This window comes from Pecten maximus, chromosome 4 (genome assembly GCF_902652985.1).
Source record: "Pecten maximus chromosome 4, xPecMax1.1, whole genome shotgun sequence".
Classification (NCBI taxonomy): Eukaryota; Metazoa; Mollusca; class Bivalvia; order Pectinida; family Pectinidae; genus Pecten; species Pecten maximus.
In genome coordinates, this window is record NC_047018.1 from 321,065 (window position 1) to 344,423 (window position 23,359).

Genomic DNA, 23,359 nt, shown 5'->3' on the forward strand with positions numbered 1-23,359 from the left:
TGTGGTAGGTATTAATTATAGTCTGACAGGACGATAAACTGTGGTAGGTATTGATTATAGTCTGACAGGACGATAAACTGTGGTAGGTATTAATTATAGTCTGACAGGTAAACTGTGGTAGGTATTAATTATAGTCTGACAGGTAAACTGTGGTAGGTATTAATTATAGTCTGACAGGTAAACTGGTAGGTATTAATTATAGTCTGACAGGTAAACTGTGGTAGGTATTAATTATAGTCTGACAGGACGATAAACTGTTGTAGGTATTAATTATAGTCTGACAGGTAAACTGTGGTAGGTATTAATTATAGTCTGACAGGTAAACTGTGGTAGGTATTAATTATAGTCTGACAGGACGATAAACTGTGGTAGGTATTAATTATAGTCTGACAGGTAAACTGTGGTAGGTATTAATTATAGTCTGACAGGACGATAAACTGTGGTAGGTATTAATTATAGTCTGACAGGACGATAAACTGTGGTAGGTATTAATTATAGTCTGACAGGACGATAAACTGTGGTAGGTATTAATTATAGTCTGACAGGACGATAAACTGTGGTAGGTATTAATTATAGTCTGACAGGACGATAAACTGTGGTAGGTATTAATTATAGTCTGACAGATAAACTGTGGTAGGTATTAATTATAGTCTGACAGGTAAACTGTGGTAGGTATTAATTATAGTCTGACAGGACGATAAACTGTGGTAGGTATTAATTATAGTCTGACAGGTAAACTGTGGTAGGTATTAATTATAGTCTGACAGGTAAACTGTGGTAGGTATTAATTATAGTCTGACAGGACGATAAACTGTGGTAGGTATTAATTATAGTCTGACAGGTAAACTGTGGTAGGTATTAATTATAGTCTGACAGGTAAACTGTGGTAGGTATTAATTATAGTCTGACAGGTAAACTGTGGTAGGTATTAATTATAGTCTGACAGGACGATAAACTGTGGTAGGTATTAATTATAGTCTGACAGGTAAACTGTGGTAGGTATTAATTATAGTCTGACAGGACGATAAACTGTGGTAGGTATTAATTATAGTCTGACAGGACGATAAACTGTGGTAGGTATTAATTATAGTCTGACAGGTAAACTGTGGTAGGTATTAATTATAGTCTGACAGGTAAACTGTGGTAGGTATTAATTATAGTCTGACAGGACGATAAACTGTGGTAGGTATTAATTATAGTCTGACAGGACGATAAACTGTGGTAGGTATTAATTATAGTCTGACAGGACGATAAACTGTGGTAGGTATTAATTATAGTCTGACAGGACAATAAACTGTGGTAGGTATTAATTATAGTCTGACAGGACGATAAACTGTGGTAGGTATTAATTATAGTCTGACAGGGACGATAAACTGTGGTAGGTATTAATTATAGTCTGACAGGTAAAACTGTGGTAGGTATTAATTATAGTCTGACAGGACGATAAACTGTGGTAGGTATTAATTATAGTCTGACAGATAAACTGTGGTAGGTATTAATTATAGTCTGACAGGTAAACTGTGGTAGGTATTAATTATAGTCTGACAGGACGATAAACTGTGGTAGGTATTAATTATAGTCTGACAGGACAATAAACTGTGGTAGGTATTAATTATAGTCTGACAGGACGATAAACTGTGGTAGGTATTAATTATAGTCTGACAGGTCGATAAACTGTGGTAGGTATTAATTATAGTCTGACAGGTAAACCGTGGTAGGTATTAATTATAGTCTGACAGGACGATAAACTGTGGTAGGTATTAATTATAGTCTGACAGGACGATAAACTGTGGTAGGTATTGATTATAGTCTGACAGGACGATAAACTGTGGTAGGTATTAATTATAGTCTGACAGGACAATAAACTGTGGTAGGTATTAATTATAGTCTGACAGGACGATAAACTGTGGTAGGTATTAATTATAGTCTGACAGGTAAACTGTGGTAGGTATTAATTATAGTCTGACAGGACGATAAACTGTGGTAGGTATTAATTATAGTCTGACAGGACAATAAACTGTGGTAGGTATTAATTATAGTCTGACAGGACGATAAACTGTGGTAGGTATTAATTATAGTCTGACAGGTAAACTGTGGTAGGTATTAATTATAGTCTGACAGGACGATAAACTGTGGTAGGTATTAATTATAGTCTGACAGGTAAACTGTGGTAGGTATTAATTATAGTCTGACAGGACGATAAACTGTGGTAGGTATTAATTATAGTCTGACAGGACGATAAACTGTGGTAGGTATTAATTATAGTCTGACAGGTAAACTGTGGTAGGTATTAATTATAGTCTGACAGGACGATAAACTGTGGTAGGTATTAATTATAGTCTGACTGGACGATAAACTGTGGTAGGTATTAATTATAGTCTGACAGATAAACTGTGGTAGGTATTAATTATAGTCTGACAGGTAAACTGTGGTAGGTATTAATTATAGTCTGACAGGTAAACTGTGGTAGGTATTAATTAAATCACATTATAATCTGACAGGACCAGACGGTTGATCCATTATAGAACATATATCTTATATCAAACATATCGGAACAGATGTCATATAGGCATGTAAAACAGATGTCATATAGGCATGTAAAACAGATTTTATACACAACACACCAAAACAGTATGAAAGTCAAAAATTTATTGAATGGAACCAATAACTTGTTCAGGCTCATATTAAATATTACCTAAAGGTTTTGGCATTCTTAGGGGCTGCTCATTCTTACAACTAAATAACATCAACTAACAATATTACATAATAAATTTTTACTCGCTACTAAAAAGATACACCTAAACAATTAAGATACTTATTATACTATAGGGGCATGCAACCCCCAAGCTAGAGCGATCATAGCTTAGCTAGCTATGACTAATAGAAAGGAGAGAAACCTAGCTTGAGCGACCTCAAGCCACAGAGTAAGCAGTTGGTAGCTAAAAAGCAGGCAGTTCTGCTAAGACTGTTTCAGATGGGGCGACCCCCGAGCTTGGGCGATCCCAAGCATATCATCTACATAAGAAATAAATACACAAAATATGATATAATGAATTGGGGGCAAGAAATTCCCCGAATTTAAAAGTGCTAATATCACGGCGTGATAAATTCATTACTGTGAGTGATATCCTCTAACTATTCCGTACTAAGAAGAGCAGCCCAAAATAAAAATAAAAATGTGACAGCATGTAATAAAATAAAGCTTATAATTAACCAACACAGATGTACAAAAAGGTGCTGCGAGCCGGCTGCCCCAACCTGAATCAGGGAGGTAGGTTTATCCAATGCTCAGACCAGCTTGCCAGGTGTTGTCTCACCATGAGGCCTTACTTACCCCTAAACAAATGAGCCCGAAACAAGTAAAAAAGACATGTAATAAATATAAATATTATAAGTAAACACATATAATAAAAACAACATATACACATGAAAAGTACAGGCAATCAAAACAAAACAACAGTATATAAATATTAAAAGGTAATTATATATATAATATAAACAATTATACACAAACAACAGTAAAGAAAACTGCAAATTATCAAAGGTGGAGGTGGGGCGGATGGTGGATGATGAATAAAACACTGCTGCTACAAATAATCACGCTGCTTGAAAATGAATGCAGGTGGCGCTATCCCCTGACGTATTTCCATTGGTCAAGAACATCACGTGATCAAAGGCGCGAGGTTAGAAATAGATATTTACTAACATGAAGACTGTGACGGGGTTTTTAAATGTTGTGTACAAACAACTATTTAGTAAACAAAATATCATTTTATACACAACACACCAAAACAGTATGAAAGTCAAAAATTTATTGAATGGAACCAATAACTTGTTCAGGCTCATATTAAATATTACCTAAAGGTTTTGGCATTCTTAGGGGCTGCTCATTCTTACAACTAAATAACATCAACTAACAATATTACATAATAAATTTTTACTCGCTACTAAAAAGATACACCTAAACAATTAAGATACTAATTATACTATAGGGGCATGCAACCCCCAAGCTAGAGCGATCATAGCTTAGCTAGCTATGACTAATAGAAAGGAGAGAAACCTAGCTTGAGCGACCTCAAGCCACAGAGTAAGCAGTTGGTAGCTAAAAAGCAGGCAGTTCTGCTAAGACTGTTTCAGATGGGGCGACCCCCGAGCTTGGGCGATCCCAAGCATATCATCTACATAAGAAATAAATACACAAAATATGATATAATGAATTGGGGGCAAGAAATTCCCCGAATTTAAAAGGCCAAATCGAAGAGGTTACAATAAAGTAACCGAATGAGAGCCCCCGATGTCATATAGGCATGTTAGGACAGATGTCATATAGGCATGTAAAACAGATGTCATATAGGCATGTAAAACAGATGTCATATAGGCATGTAAAACAGATGTCATATAGGCATGTTAGAACAGATGTCATATAGGCATGTAAAACAAATGTCATATAGGCATGTTAGAACAGATGTCATATAGGCATGTTAGAACAGATGTCATATAGGCATGTAAAACAGATGTCATATAGGCATGTTATAACAGATGTCATATAGGCATGTTAGAACAGATGTCATATAGGCATGTAAAACAGATGTCATATAGGCATGTTATAACAGATGTCATATAGGCATGTTAGAACAGATGTCATATAGGCATGGTTAGAACAGATGTCATATAGGCATGTAAAACAGATGTCATATAGGCATGTAAAACATGTCATATAGGCATGTTAGAACAGATGTCATATAGGCATGTTAGAACAGATGTCATATAGGCATGTTAGAACAGATGTCATATAGCCATGTAAAACAGATGTCATTTAGGCATGTAAAACAGATGTCATATAGGCATGGTTAGAACAGATGTCATATAGGCATGGTTAGAACAGATGTCATATAAACATGTTAGAACAGATGTCATATAGGCATGTTAGAACAGATGTCATATTGGCATGTAAAACAGATGTCATATAGGCATGTAAAACAGATGTCATATAGGCATGTTATAACAGATGTCATATAGGCATGTTAGAACAGATGTCATATAGGCATGTAAAACAGATGTCATATAGGCATGTTATAACAGATGTCATATAGGCATGTTAGAACAGATGTCATATAGGCATGGTTAGAACAGATGTCATATAGGCATGTTAGAACAGATGTCATATAGGCATGTAAAACATGTCATATAGGCATGTTAGAACAGATGTCATATAGGCATGTTAGAACAGATGTCATATAGGCATGTTAGAACAGATGTCATATAGGCATGTTAGAACAGATGTCATATAGGCATGTAAAACAGATGTCATATAGGCATGTAAAACAGATGTCATTTAGGCATGTAAAACAGATGTCATATAGGCATGTAAAACAGATGTCATATAGGCATGGTTAAAACAGATGTCATATAGGCATGGTTAGAACAGATGTCATATAGGCATGGTTAGAACAGATGTCATATAAACATGTTAGAACAGATGTCATATAGGCATGTTAGAACAGATGTCATATAGGCATGTAAAACAGATGTCATATAGGCATGTTAGAACAGATGTCATATAGGCATGGTTAGAACAGAGGTCATATAGGCATGGTTAGAACAGATGTCATATAGGCATGTAAAACAGATGTCATATAGGCATGTTAGAACAGATGTCATATAGGCATGTAAAACAGATGTCATATAGGCATGTTAGAACAGATGTCATATAGGCATGGTTAAAACAGATGTCATATAGGCATGTTAGAACAGATGTCATATAGGCATGGTTAGAACAGATGTCATATAGGCATGTAAAACAGATGTCATATAGGCATGTAAAACAGATGTCATATAGCCATGTAAAACAGATGTCATATAGGCATGTTAAAACAGATGTCATATAGGCATGGTTATAACAGATGTCATATAAGCATGGTTAGAACAGATGTCATGTCATATTAGCATGGTTAGAACAGATGTCATATAGGCATGGTTAGAACAGATGTCATATAGGCATGGTTAGAACAGATATCATATAGGCATGGTTAGAACAGATGTCATATAGGCATGTTACAACAGATGTCATATAGGCATGTAAAACAGATGTCATATAGGCATGTTAGAACAGATGTCATATAGGCATGGTTAGAACAGATGTCATATAGGCATGTAAAACAGATGTCATATAGGCATGTAAAACAGATGTCATATAGGCATGTTAAAACAGATGTCATATAGGCATGGTTATAACAGATGTCATATAAGCATGGTTAGAACAGATGTCATGTCATATTAGCATGGTTAGAACAGATGTCATATAGGCATGGTTAGAACAGATGTCATATAGGCATGGTTAGAACAGATATCATATAGGCATGGTTAGAACAGATGTCATATAGGCATGTTACAACAGATGTCATATAGGCATGTAAAACAGATGTCATATAGGCATGGTTAGAACAGATGTCATATAGGCATGGTTAGAACAGATGTCATGTCATATTAGCATTGTTAGAACAGATATCATATAAGCATGGTTAGAACAGATGTCATATAAGCATGGTTAGAACAGATGTCATATAAGCATGGTTAGAACAGATGTCATATAAGCATGGTTAGAACAGATGTCATATAAGCATGTTATAACAGATGTCATATAGGCATGGTTAGAACAGATGTCATATAGGCATGTTAGAACAGATGTCATATAAGCATGGTTAGAACAGATGTCATATAAGCATGTTAGAACAGATGTCATATAAGCATGGTTAGAACAGATGTCATATAGGCATGGTTAGAACAGATGTCATATAGGCATGTTAGAACAGATGTCATATAAGCATGGTTAGAACAGATGTCATATAAGCATGGATAGAACAGATGTCATATTAGCATGTTAGAACAGATGTCATATAAGCATGTTATAACAGATGTCATAGCATGTTAGAACAGATGTCATATAAGCATGTTAGAACAGATGTCATATAAGCATGTTAGAACAGATGTCATATAGGCATGGTTAGAACAGATGTCATATAGGCATGTTAGAACAGATGTCATATAAGCATGGTTAGAACAGATGTCATATAGGCATGTTAGAACAGATGTCATATAAGCATGGTTAGAACAGATGTCATATAGCATGTTAGAACAGATGTCATATAGCATGTTAGAACAGATGTCATATAGGCATGTTAGAACAGATGTCATATAAGCATGGTTAGAACAGATGTCATATTAGCATGGTTAGAACAGATGTCATATAGGCATGTTAGAACAGATGTCATAGCATGTTAGAACAGATGTCATATAAGCATGTTAGAACAGATGTCATATAAGCATGTTATAACAGATGTCATATAGGCATGGTTAGAACAGATGTCATATAGGCATGTTAGAACAGATGTCATATAAGCATGGTTAGAACAGATGTCATATAGGCATGTTAGAACAGATGTCATATAAGCATGGTTAGAACAGATGTCATATTAGCATGTTAGAACAGATGTCATATAAGCATGGTTAGAACAGATGTCATATTAGCATGTTAGAACAGATGTCATATAAGCATGGTTAGAACAGATGTCATATTAGCATGGTTAGAACAGATGTCATATAGGCATGTTAGAACAGATGTCATAGCATGTTAGAACAGATGTCATATAAGCATGTTAGAACAGATGTCATATAAGCATGTTATAACAGATGTCATATAAACATGTTATAACATGCCATATTAGCATGTTTATAACAAAAGGTTTCCTGTTTATTCTTACTTAAGGTCCCATGCCAACAGTGTAGTGGACCCTGAGCGAGCAGGTGACTTTAATCAAGGAATGATGGAACTAGGAGCAATCATATGCACCCCAAAGTCACCGTCTTGTGACAACTGCCCAGTCAAAGAGATTTGTCTCGCTTACACAAAGGTCAGTCATCATGTATTACTGTATATATATCGTATAAAAAGATGTAGAGGCAAACTTTGGCTTAAAGAAACCTATTGTAGGGTAATAGATTATAATTTCCCTCAAATGTTTACAGGGGTATTACTATGTTTACCGGGGTATTAATATGTTTACCGGGGTATTACTATATTTACCGGGGTATTACTATGTTTACCAGGGTATTACTATGTTTACCAGGGTATTACTATGTTTACCAGGGTATTACTATGTTTACCAGGGTATTACTATGTTTACCGGGGTATTACTATGTTTACCGGGGTATTACTATGTTTATCAGGGTATTACTATGTTTACCGGGGTATTACTATGTTTACCAGGGTATTACTATGTTTACTGGGGTATTACTATGTTTACCGGGATATTACTATGTTTACTGGGGTATTACTATGTTTATCATGGTATTACTATGTTTACCGGGGTATTACTATGTTTACCAGGGTATTACTATGTTTACCGGGGTATTAATATGTTTACCGGGGTATTACTATATTTACCGGGGTATTACTATGTTTACTAGGGTATTACTATGTTTACCAGGGTATTACTATGTTTACCAGGGTATTACTATGTTTACCAGGGTATTACTATGTTTACTGGGGTATTACTATGTTTATCAGGGTATTACTATGTTTACCGGGGTATTACTATGTTTACCAGGGTATTACTATGTTTACTGGGGTATTACTATGTTTACCGGGGTATTACTATGTTTACCGGGGTATTACTATGTTAACCAGGGTATTACTATGTTTACCGGGGTATTACTATGTTTACCGGGGTATTATTATCCTTACCGGGGTATTACTATGATTACCGGGGTATTACTATGTTTACTGGGGTATTACTATGTTTACCGGGGTATTACTATGTTTACCGGGGTATTACTATGTTTACCGGGGTATTACTATGTTTACCGGGGTAATACTATGTTTACTGGGGTATTACTATGTTTACCAGGGTATTACTATGTTTACCGGGGTATTACTATGTTTACCGGGGTATTACTATGATTACCGGGGTATTACTATGTTTACCGGGGTATTACTATGTTTACCGGGGTAATACTATGTTTACCGGGGTATTACTATGTTTACCGGAGTATTACTATGTTTACCGGGGTATTATTATGTTTACCGGGGAATTACTATGTTTACCGGGGGATTACTATGTTTACTGGGGTATTACTATGTTTACCGGGGTATTACTATGTTTACCAGGGTATTACTATGTTTACCGGGGTATTACTATGTTTACCGGGGTAATACTATGTTTACCGGGGTATTACTATGTTTACCGGGGTATTACTATGTTTACAAGGGTATTACTATGTTTACAAGGGTATTACTATGTTTACAAGGGTATTACTATGTTTACCGGGGTATTACTATGTTTACCGGGGTATTACTATGTTTACCGGGGTATTACTATGTTTACCGGGTATTACTATGTTTACCTGGGTATTACTATGTTTACCGGGGTATTACTATGTTTACCAGGGTATTACTATGTTTACCGGGTTATTACTATGTTTACCGGGGTATTACTATGTTTACCGGGGTATTACTATGTTTACCGGGTATTACTATGTTTACTGGGGAATTACTATGTTTACTGGGGAATTACTATGTTTACTGGGGTATTACTATGTTTACCAGGGTATTACTATGTTTACCGGAGTATTATTATGTTTACTGGGGTATTACTATGTTTACCGGGGTATTACTATGTTTACCAGGTTATTACTATGTTTACCGGGGTATTACTATGTTTACAAGGTTATTACTATGTTTACCGGGGTATTACTATGTTTACCGGGGTATTACTATGTTTACCAAGGTATTACTATATGCTCCTCAACGACAGGTCGTATTATTGTATACCCTGCGCTGTCCGCACGTCGTCCTTGTTAACGCTCTCTCACCTTTATTTATGAACAGATTTTGATGAAACTTGCTACAAATATTCTATAGCCCAAAAGCTCAAACGTGTTCGCTTTACAGAATTCCATGATTGATATGTGATATTATAATACATCACTAATATGTTATATAATTAAAGTACATCAAATCTTTTATTAACATTCCAGGTGGAACAGGAAAAGCAGAAGTCCGCCAGGAAGATTCTCACCAACAAAAATAACGTGATAACAGATATAGAATGTTGTAGGTACCAGTACTCCAATGATGTTACCATGGACAGACATAGAATGTTGTAGGTACACCAGTACTCCAATGGTGTTACCATCAACAGACATAGAATGTTGTAGGTACCAGTACTCCAATGGTGTTACCATCAACAGACATAGAATGTTGTAGGTACCAGTACTCCAATGGTGTTACCATGGACAGACATAGAATGTTGTAGTACACCAGTACTCCAATGGTGTTACCATGGACAGACATAGAATGTTGTAGGTACCAGTACTCCAATGGTGTTACCATGGACAGACATAGAATGTTGTAGGTACCAGTACTCCAATGGTGTTACCATGGACAGACATAGAATGTTGTAGGTATACCAGTACTCCAATGGTGTTACCATGGACAGACATAGAATGTTGTAGGTATACCAGTACTCCAATGGTGGTACCATGGACAGACATAGAATGTTGTAGGTACCAGTACTCCAATGGTGTTACCATGGACAGACATAGAATGTTGTAGGTACCAGTACTCCAATGGTGTTACCATGGACAGACATAGAATGTTGTAGGTATACCAGTACTCCAATGGTGTTACCATGGACAGACATAGAATGTTGTAGGTACCAGTACTCCAATGGTGTTACCATGGACAGACATAGAATGTTGTAGGTATACCAGTACTCCAATGGTGTTACCATGGACAGACATAGAATGTTGTAGGTATACCAGTACTCCAATGGTGTTACCATGGACAGACATAGAATGTTGTAGGTACCAGTACTCCAATGGTGTTACCATGGACAGACATAGAATGTTGTAGGTATACCAGTACTCCAATGGTGTTACCATGGACAGACATAGAATGTTGTAGGTACACCAGTACCCCAATGGTGTTACCATGGACAGACATAGAATGTTGTAGGTACACCAGTACTCCAATGGTGTTACCATGGACAGACATAGAATGTTGTAGGTACACCAGTACCCCAATGGTGTTACCATGGACAGACATAGAATGTTGTAGGTACACCAGTACCCAATGGTGTTACCATGGACAGACATAGAATGTTGTAGGTACCAGTACTCCAATGGTGTTACCATGGACAGACATAGAATGTTGTAGGTACCAGTACTCCAATGGTGTTACCATGGACAGACATAGAATGTTGTAGGTATACCAGTACTCCAATGGTGTTACCATGGACAGACATAGAATGTTGTAGGTACACCTGTACTCCAATGATGTTACCATGGACAGACATAGAATGTTGTAGGTACCAGTACTCCAATGGTGTTACCATGGACAGACATAGAATGTTGTAGGTACCAGTACTCCAATGGTGTTACCATGGACAGACATAGAATGTTGTAGGTATACCAGTACTCCAATGGTGTTACCATGGACAGACATAGAATGTTGTAGGTACCAGTACTCCAATGGTGTTACCATGGACAGACATAGAATGTTGTAGGTTACCATGGACAGACATAGAATGTTGTAGGTACCAGTACTCCAATAATTAAAACAACAAGTTCATACCTAAGTGTGACAGGCTTTAATTGAAGTCATCACCTAAACCCAACAGTTACACAAAATGATGATATTTACTGTGTTGTACATAATGCATTTCTCTTTCCGCAGTGGCCGACACCTGTCCACTTTGTTTCCAACATGAGGACTCATGGGAGCCAAGGTATATATCAGATTATACAATAGGGGGCCGAGGTATATATCGGATTATACAATAGGGAGCCGAGGTATATATCAGATTATACAATAGGGGGCCGAGGTATATATCGGATTATAGGGGGCCGAGGTATATATCAGATTATACAATAGGGGGCAGAGGTATATATCAGATTATACAATAGGGAGCCGAGGTATATATCAGATTATACAATAGGGAGCCGAGGTATATATCGGATTATACAATAGGGGGCCGAGGTATATATCGGATTATACAATAGGGAGCCGAGGTATATATCAGATTATACAATAGGGGGCCGAGGTATATATCAGATTATACAATAGGGGGCCGAGGTATATATCGGATTATACAATAGGGAGCCGAGGTATATATCAGATTATACAATAGGGAGCCGAGGTATATATCAGATTATACAATAGGGGGCCGAGGTATATATCGGATTGTATAATAGGGGGCCGAGGTATATATCAGATTATACAATAGGGGGCCGAGGTATATATCAGATTATACAATAGGGAGCCGAGGTATATATCAGATTATACAATAGGGGGCCGAGGTATATATCAGATTATACAATAGGGAGCCGAGGTATATATCGGATTATACAATAGGGGGCCGAGGTATATATCGGATTATACAATAGGGAGCTGAGGTATATATCGGATTATAGGGGGCCGAGGTATATATCAGATTATACAATAGGGGGCCGAGGTATATATCGGATTATACAATAGGGGGCCGAGGTATATATCAGATTATACAATAGGGGGCCGAGGTATATATCGGATTATACAATAGGGGGCCGAGGTATATATCAGATTATACAATAGGGAGCCGAGGTATATATCAGATTATAGGGGGCCGAGGTATATATCAGATTATACAATAGGGGGCCGAGGTATATATCGGATTATAGGGTGCCGAGGTATATATCAGATTATACAATAGGGGGCTGAGGTATATATCAAATTATACAATAGGGGGCCGAGGTATATATCGGATTATACAACAGGGGGCCGAGGTATATATCAGATTATATAATAGGGAGCTGAGGTATATATCGGATTATACAATAGGGGGCCGAGGTATATATCGGATTATACAATAGGGGGCCGAGGTATATATCGGATTATAGGGGGCCGAGGTATATATCAGATTATACAATAGGGAGCCGAGGTATATATCAGATTATACAATAGGGGGCCGAGGTATATATCAGATTATACAATAGGGGGCCGAGGTATATATCAGATTATACAATAGGGGGCCGAGGTATATATCAGATTATACAATAGGGAGCCGAGGTATATATCGGATTATACAATAGGGGGCCGAGGTATATCAGATTATACAATAGGGAGCCAAGGTATATATCGGATTATACAATAGGGAGCCAAGGTATATATCGGATTATACAATAGGGGGCAGAGGTATATATCGGATTATACAATAGGGGGCCGAGGTATATATTGGATTATACAATAGGGGGCCGAGGTATATATCGGATTATACAATAGGGAGCCGAGGTATTTATCAGATTATACAATAGGGGGCCGAGGTATATATCAGATTATACAATAGGGGGCCGAGGTATATATCGGATTATAGGGTGCCGAGGTATATATCAGATTATACAATAGGGGGCTGAGGTATATATCAAATTATACAATAGGGGGCCGAGGTATATATCGGATTATACAACAGGGGGCCGAGGTATATATCAGATTATATAATAGGGAGCTGAGGTATATATCGGATTATACAATAGGGGGCCGAGGTATATATCAGATTATACAATAGGGGGCCGAGGTATATATCGGATTATACAATAGGGGGCCAAGGTATATATCGGATTATACAATAGGGGGCCGAGGTATATATCGGATTATACAATAGGGGGCCGAGGTACACTTTCTGTATATATCGGATTATACAATAGGGGGCCGAGGTATATATCGGATTATAGGGGGCCGAGGTATATATCAGATTATACAATAGGGAGCCGAGGTATATATCAGATTATACAATAGGGGGCTGAGGTATATATCAGATTATACAATAGGAGGCCGAGGTATATATCGGATTATAGGGGGCCGAGGTATAGATCGGATTATACAATAGGGGGCAGAGGTATATATCGGATTATACAATAGGGGGCCGAGGTATATATCAGATTATACAATAGGGAGCCGAGGTATATATCGGATTATAGGGGGCCGAGGTATATATCAGATTATACAATAGGGGGCAGAGGTATATATCAGATTATATTATAGGGGGCCGAGGTATATATCAGATTATACAATAGGGGGCCGAGGTATATATCGGATTATACAATAGGGAGCCGAGGTATATATCGGATTATACAATAGGGAGCCGAGGTATATATCAGATTATACAATAGGGGGCCGAGGTATATATCAGATTGTATAATAGGGGGCCGAGGTATATATCAGATTATACAATAGGGAGCCGAGGTATATATCAGATTATAGGGGGCCGAGGTATATATCAGATTATACAATAGGGGGCAGAGGTATATATCAGATTATACAATAGGGAGCCGAGGTATATATCGGATTATACAATAGGGAGCCGAGGTATATATCAGATTATACAATAGGGGGCCGAGGTATATATCAGATTATACAATAGGAGGCCGAGGTATATATCAGATTATACAATAGAGAGCCGACGTATATATCAGATTATACAATAGGGAGCCGAGGTATTTATCAGATTATACAATAGGGGGCCGAGGTATATATCGGATTATACAATAGGGGGCCGAGGTATATATCAGATTATACAATAGGGGGCCGAGGTATATATCGGATTATACAATAGGGGGCCGAGGTATATATCAGATTATACAATAGGGAGCCGAGGTATATATCAGATTATAGGGGGCCGAGGTATATATCAGATTATACAATAGGGGGCCGAGGTATATATCGGATTATAGGGTGCCGAGGTATATATCAGATTATACAATAGGGGGCTGAGGTATATATCAAATTATACAATAGGGGGCCGAGGTATATATCGGATTATACAACAGGGGGCCGAGGTATATATCAGATTATATAATAGGGAGCTGAGGTATATATCGGATTATACAATAGGGGGCCGAGGTATATATCAGATTATACAATAGAGAGCCGACGTATATATCAGATTATACAATAGGGGGCCGAGGTACACTTTCTGTATATATCGGATTATACAATAGGGGGCCGAGGTATATATCGGATTATACAATAGGGGGCCGAGGTATATATCGGATTATAGGGGGCCGAGGTATATATCAGATTATACAATAGGGAGCCGAGGTATATATCAGATTATACAATAGGGGGCCCAGGTATATATCAGATTATACAATAGGGGGCCGAGGTATATATCAGATTATACAATAGGGGGCCGAGGTATATATCAGATTATACAATAGGGAGCCGAGGTATATATCGGATTATACAATAGGGGGCCGAGGTATATATCAGATTATACAATAGGGAGCCAAGGTATATATCGGATTATACAATAGGGAGCCAAGGTATATATCGGATTATACAATAGGGGGCAGAGGTATATATCGGATTATACAATAGGGGGCCGAGGTATATATTGGATTATACAATAGGGGGCCGAGGTATATATCGGATTATACAATAGGGAGCCGAGGTATTTATCAGATTATACAATAGGGGGCCGAGGTATATATCAGATTATACAATAGGGGGCCGAGGTATATATCGGATTATAGGGTGCCGAGGTATATATCAGATTATACAATAGGGGGCCGAGGTATATATCAGATTATACAATAGGGGGCCGAGGTATAAATCGGATTATACATTAGGGAGCTGAGGTATATATCAGATTATACAATAGGGGGCCGAGGTATATATCGGATTATACAATAGGGAGCTGAGGTATATATCGGATTATACAATAGGGAGCCGAGGTACATATCAGATTATACAATAGGGAGCCGAGGTATATATCAGATTATACAATAGGGGGCCGAGGTATATATCGGATTATACAATAGGGGGCCGAGGTATATATCAGATTATACAATAGGGGGCCAAGGTATATATCAGATTATACAATAGGGGGCCGAGGTATATATCAGATTATACAATAGGGGGCCGAGGTATATATCGGATTATACAATAGGGGGCCGAGGTAAATATCGGAATATACAATAGGGAGCCGAGGTATATATCAGATTATACAATAGGGGGCCGAGGTATATATTGGATTATACAATAGGGGGCCGAGGTATATATCGGATTATACAATAGGGGGCCGAGGTATATATCGGATTATACAATAGGGGGCCGAGGTATATATCAGATTATACAATAGGGAGCTGAGGTATATATCGGATTATACAATAGGGGGCCGAGGTATATATCGGATTATACAATAGGGAGCTGAGGTATATATCAGATTATACAATAGGGGGCCGAGGTATATATCAGATTATAGTGGGCCGAGGTATATATCAGATTATACAATAGGGGGCCGAGGTATATATCGGATTATACAATAGGGGGCCGAGGTAAATATCGGAATATACAATAGGGAGCCGAGGTATATATCAGATTATACAATAGGGGGCAGAGGTATATATCAGATTATACAATAGGGGGCAGAGGTATATATCAGATTATACAATAGGGGGCAGAGGTATATATCAGATTATACAATAGGGAGCCGAGGTATATATCGGATTATACAATAGGGGGCTGAGGTATATATCAGATTATACAATAGGGGGCCGAGGTATATATCGGATTATACAATAGGGAGCTGAGGTATATATTAGATTATACAATAGGGAGCCGAGGTATATATCGGATTATACAATAGGGAGCTGAGGTATATATCGGATTATAAAATAGGGGGCCGAGGTATATATCGGATTATACAATAGGGGGCTGAGGTATATATCGGATTATACAATAGGGGGCCGAGGTATATATCAGATTATACAATAGGGGGCTGAGGTATATATCGGATTATACAATAGGGGGCCGAGGTATATATCAGATTATACAATAGGGAGCCAAAGTAATGTATCAGATTATACAATAGGGAGCCAAGGTATATATCAGATTATACAATAGGGAGCCAAGGTATATATCGGATTATACAATAGGGAGCCAAGGTATATATCGGATTATACAATAGGGGGCAGAGGTATATATCGGATTATACAATAGGGAGCCGAGGTATATATCAGATTATACAATAGGAGGCCGAGGTATATATCAGATTATACAATAGGGGGCCGAGGTATATATCAGATTATACAATAGGAGGCCGAGGTATATATCAGATTATACAATAGAGAGCCGACGTATATATCAGATTATACAATAGGGAGCCGAGGTATTTATCAGATTATACAATAGGGGGCCGAGGTATATATCGGATTATACAATAGGGGGCCGAGGTATATATCAGATTATACAATAGGGGGCCGAGGTATATATCGGATTATACAATAGGGGGCCGAGGTATATATCAGATTATACAATAGGGAGCCGAGGTATATATCAGATTATAGGGGGCCGAGGTATATATCAGATTATACAATAGGGGGCCGAGGTATATATCGGATTATAGGGTGCCGAGGTATATATCAGATTATACAATAGGGGGCTGAGGTATATATCAAATTATACAATAGGGGGCCGAGGTATATATCGGATTATACAACAGGGGGCCGAGGTATATATCAGATTATATAATAGGGAGCTGAGGTATATATCGGATTATACAATAGGGGGCCGAGGTATATATCAGATTATACAATAGAGAGCCGACGTATATATCAGATTATACAATAGGGGGCCGAGGTACACTTTCTGTATATATCGGATTATACAATAGGGGGCCGAGGTATATATCGGATTATACAATAGGGGGCCGAGGTATATATCGGATTATAGGGGGCCGAGGTATATATCAGATTATACAATAGGGAGCCGAGGTATATATCAGATTATACAATAGGGGGCCGAGGTATATATCAGATTATACAATAGGGGGCCGAGGTATATATCAGATTATACAATAGGGGGCCGAGGTATATATCAGATTATACAATAGGGAGCCGAGGTATATATCGGATTATACAATAGGGGGCCGAGGTATATATCAGATTATACAATAGGGAGCCAAGGTATATATCGGATTATACAATAGGGGGCAGAGGTATATATCGGATTATACAATAGGGGGCCGAGGTATATATTGGATTATACAATAGGGGGCCGAGGTATATATCGGATTATACAATAGGGAGCCGAGGTATTTATCAGATTATACAATAGGGGGCCGAGGTATATATCAGATTATACAATAGGGGGCCGAGGTATATATCGGATTATAGGGTGCCGAGGTATATATCAGATTATACAATAGGGGGCCGAGGTATATATCAGATTATACAATAGGGGGCCGAGGTATATATCGGATTATACAATAGGGAGCTGAGGTATATATCAGATTATACAATAGGGGGCCGAGGTATATATCGGATTATACAATAGGGAGCTGAGGTATATATCGGATTATACAATAGGGAGCCGAGGTACATATCAGATTATACAATAGGGAGCCGAGGTATATATCAGATTATACAATAGGGGGCCGAGGTATATATCGGATTATACAATAGGGGGCCGAGGTATATATCAGATTATACAATAGGGGGCCAAGGTATATATCAGATTATACAATAGGGGGCCGAGGTATATATCGGATTATACAATAGGGGGCCGAGGTATATATCGGATTATACAATAGGGAGCTGAGGTATATATCGGATTATACAATAGGGGGCCGAGGTATATATCAGATTATACAATAGGGGCCGAGGTATATATCAGATTATACAATAGGGGGCCGAGGTATATATCGGATTATACAATAGGGGGCCGAGGTATATATCAGATTATACAATAGGGGGCCGAGGTATATATCGGATTATACATGGGCCGAGGTATATATCAATTATACAAGGGAGCCGAGGTATATATCAGATTATACAATAGGGGGCCGAGGTATATATCAGATTATACAATAGGGGGCCGAGGTTATATATCGGATTCAAAAGGGAGCCGAGGTATATATCGGATTATACAATAGGGTGGCATGGGGCCGAGTATATCGATTATACAATAGGGAGCCGAGGTATATATCAGATTATACAATAGGGAGCTGAGGTATATATCGGATTGCCGAGGTATATATCAGATTATACAATAGGGGGCCGAGGTATATATCAGATTATAGGGGGCCGAGGTATATATCAGATTATACAATAGGGGGCCGAGGTATATATCGGATTATCATAGGGGCCGAGGTATATATCAGATTATACAATAGGGGGCTGAGGTATATATCAAATTATACAATAGGGGGCCGAGGTATATATCGGATTATACAATAGGGGGCCGAGGTATATATCAGATTATATAATAGGGAGCTGAGGTATATATCGGATTATACAATAGGGGGCCGAGGTATATATCAGATTATACAATAGAGAGCCGACGTATATATCAGATTATACAATAGGGGGCCGAGGTACACTTTCTGTATATATCGGATTATACAATAGGGGGCCGAGGTATATATCGGATTATACAATAGGGGGCCGAGGTATATATCGGATTATAGGGGGCCGAGGTATATATCAGATTATACAATAGGGAGCCGAGGTATATATCAGATTATACAATAGGGGGCCGAGGTATATATCAGATTATACAATAGGGGGCCGAGGTATATATCAGATTATACAATAGGGGGCCGAGGTATATATCAGATTATACAATAGGGAGCCGAGGTATATATCGGATTATACAATAGGGGGCCGAGGTATATATCAGATTATACAATAGGGAGCCAAGGTATATATCGGATTATACAATAGGGGGCAGAGGTATATATCGGATTATACAATAGGGGGCCGAGGTATATATTGGATTATACAATAGGGGGCCGAGGTATATATCGGATTATACAATAGGGAGCCGAGGTATTTATCAGATTATACAATAGGGGGCCGAGGTATATATCAGATTATACAATAGGGGGCCGAGGTATATATCGGATTATAGGGTGCCGAGGTATATATCAGATTATACAATAGGGGGCCGAGGTATATATCAGATTATACAATAGGGGGCCGAGGTATATATCGGATTATACAATAGGGAGCTGAGGTATATATCAGATTATACAATAGGGGGCCGAGGTATATATCGGATTATACAATAGGGAGCTGAGGTATATATCGGATTATACAATAGGGAGCCGAGGTACATATCAGATTATACAATAGGGAGCCGAGGTATATATCAGATTATACAATAGGGGGCCGAGGTATATATCGGATTATACAATAGGGGGCCGAGGTATATATCAGATTATACAATAGGGGGCCAAGGTATATATCAGATTTTACAATAGGGGGCCGAGGTATATATCGGATTATACAATAGGGGGCCGAGGTATATATCGGATTATACAATAGGGAGCTGAGGTATATATCGGATTATACAATAGGGGGCCGAGGTATATATCAGATTATACAATAGGGGGCCGAGGTATATATCAGATTATAGGGGGCCGAGGTATATATCAGATTATACAATAGGGGGCCGAGGTATATATCGGATTATACAATAGGGAGCTGAGGTATATATCAGATTATACAATAGGGAGCCGAGGTACATATCAGATTATACAATAGGGAGCCGAGGTATATATCAGATTATACAATAGGGGGCCGAGGTATATATCGGATTATACAATAGGGAGCTGAGGTATATATCGGATTATACAATAGGGAGCCGAGGTACATATCAGATTATACAATAGGGAGCCGAGGTATATATCAGATTATACAATAGGGGGCCGAGGTATATATCGGATTATACAATAGGGGGCCGAGGTATATATCAGATTATACAATAGGGGGCCAAGGTATATATCAGATTATACAATAGGGGGCCGAGGTATATATCAGATTATACAATAGGGGGCCGAGGTATATATCAGATTATACAATAGGGGGCCGAGGTAAATATCGGAATATACAATAGGGAGCCGAGGTATATATCAGATTATACAATAGGGGGCAGAGGTATATATCAGATTATACAATAGGGGGCTGAGGTATATATCAGATTATACAATAGGGGGCCGAGGTATATATCGGATTATACAATAGGGAGCCGAGGTATATATTAGATTATACAATAGGGAGCCGAGGTATATATCGGATTATACAATAGGGAGCTGAGGTATATATCGGATTATAAAATAGGGGGCCGAGGTATATATCGGATTATACAATAGGGGGCTGAGGTATATATCGGATTATACAATAGGGGGCCGAGGTATATATCAGATTATACAATAGGGGGCTGAGGTATATATCGGATTATACAATAGGGGGCCGAGGTATATATCAGATTATACAATAGGGAGCCAAAGTAATGTATCAGATTATACAATAGGGAGCCAAGGTATATATCAGATTATACAATAGGGAGCCAAGGTATATATCGGATTATACAATAGGGAGCCAAGGTATATATCGGATTATACAATAGGGGGCAGAGGTATATATCGGATTATACAATAGGGAGCCGAGGTATATATCAGATTATACAATAGGAGGCCGAGGTATATATCAGGTTATACAATAGGGGGCCGAGGTATATATCAGATTATACAATAGGAGGCCGAGGTATATATCAGATTATACAATAGAGAGCCGACGTATATATCAGATTATACAATAGGGAGCCGAGGTATTTATCAGATTATACAATAGGGGGCCGAGGTATATATCGGATTATACAATAGGGGGCCGAGGTATATATCAGATTATACAATAGGGGGCCGAGGTATATATCGGATTATACAATAGGGGGCCGAGGTATATATCAGATTATACAATAGGGAGCCGAGGTATATATCAGATTATAGGGGGCCGAGGTATATATCAGATTATACAATAGGGGGCCGAGGTATATATCGGATTATAGGGTGCCGAGGTATATATCAGATTATACAATAGGGGGCTGAGGTATATATCAAATTATACAATAGGGGGCCGAGGTATATATCGGATTATACAACAGGGGGCCGAGGTATATATCAGATTATATAATAGGGAGCTGAGGTATATATCGGATTATACAATAGGGGGCCGAGGTATATATCAGATTATACAATAGAGAGCCGACGTATATATCAGATTATACAATAGGGGGTCGAGGTACACTTTCTGTATATATCGGATTATACAATAGGGGGCCGAGGTATATATCGGATTATACAATAGGGGGCCGAGGTATATATCGGATTATAGGGGGCCGAGGTATATATCAGATTATACAATAGGGAGCCGAGGTATATATCAGATTATACAATAGGGGGCCGAGGTATATATCAGATTATACAATAGGGGGCCGAGGTATATATCAGATTATACAATAGGGGGCTGAGGTATATATCAGATTATACAATAGGGAGCCGAGGTATATATCGGATTATACAATAGGGGGCCGAGGTATATATCAGATTATACAATAGGGAGCCAAGGTATATATCGGATTATACAATAGGGAGCCAAGGTATATATCGGATTATACAATAGGGGGCAGAGGTATATATCGGATTATACAATAGGGGGCCGAGGTATATATTGGATTATACAATAGGGGGCCGAGGTATATATCGGATTATACAATAGGGAGCCGAGGTATTTATCAGATTATACAATAGGGGGCCGAGGTATATATCAGATTATACAATAGGGGGCCGAGGTATATATCGGATTATAGGGTGCCGAGGTATATATCAGATTATACAATAGGGGGGCCGAGGTATATATCAGATTATACAATAGGGGGCCGAGGTATATATCGGATTATACAATAGGGAGCTGAGGTATATATCAGATTATACAATAGGGGGCCGAGGTATATATCGGATTATACAATAGGGAGCTGAGGTATATATCGGATTATACAATAGGGAGCCGAGGTACATATCAGATTATACAATAGGGAGCCGAGGTATATATCAGATTATACAATAGGGGGCCGAGGTATATATCGGATTATACAATAGGGGGCCGAGGTATATATCAGATTATACAATAGGGGGCCAAGGTATATATCAGATTATACAATAGGGGGCCGAGGTATATATCAGATTATACAATAGGGGGCCGAGGTATATATCGGATTATACAATAGGGGGCCGAGGTAAATATCGGAATATACAATAGGGAGCCGAGGTATATATCAGATTATACAATAGGGGGCCGAGGTATATATTGGATTATACAATAGGGGGCCGAGGTATATATCGGATTATACAATAGGGGGCCGAGGTATATATCGGATTATACAATAGGGGGCCGAGGTATATATCGGATTATACAATAGGGGGCCGAGGTATATATCAGATTATACAATAGGGAGCTGAGGTATATATCGGATGATACAATAGGG

The 23,359-nt window shown here is 38.4% G+C and overlaps 1 protein-coding gene across 1 annotated transcript in view; it reads left to right on the forward strand.

The window, feature by feature from the left end:
• Positions 1-23,359, forward strand: part of LOC117324899 (adenine DNA glycosylase-like) — a 47,806-nt gene that overhangs the window by 16,215 nt on the left and 8,232 nt on the right. The window contains exons 8-10 of the mRNA XM_033880728.1: positions 7,766-7,910; positions 10,036-10,111; positions 11,735-11,786. Of these exons, the coding sequence (XP_033736619.1) occupies positions 7,766-7,910; positions 10,036-10,111; positions 11,735-11,786 (273 nt within the window). The remainder of the gene's footprint in view (positions 1-7,765; positions 7,911-10,035; positions 10,112-11,734; positions 11,787-23,359) is intronic.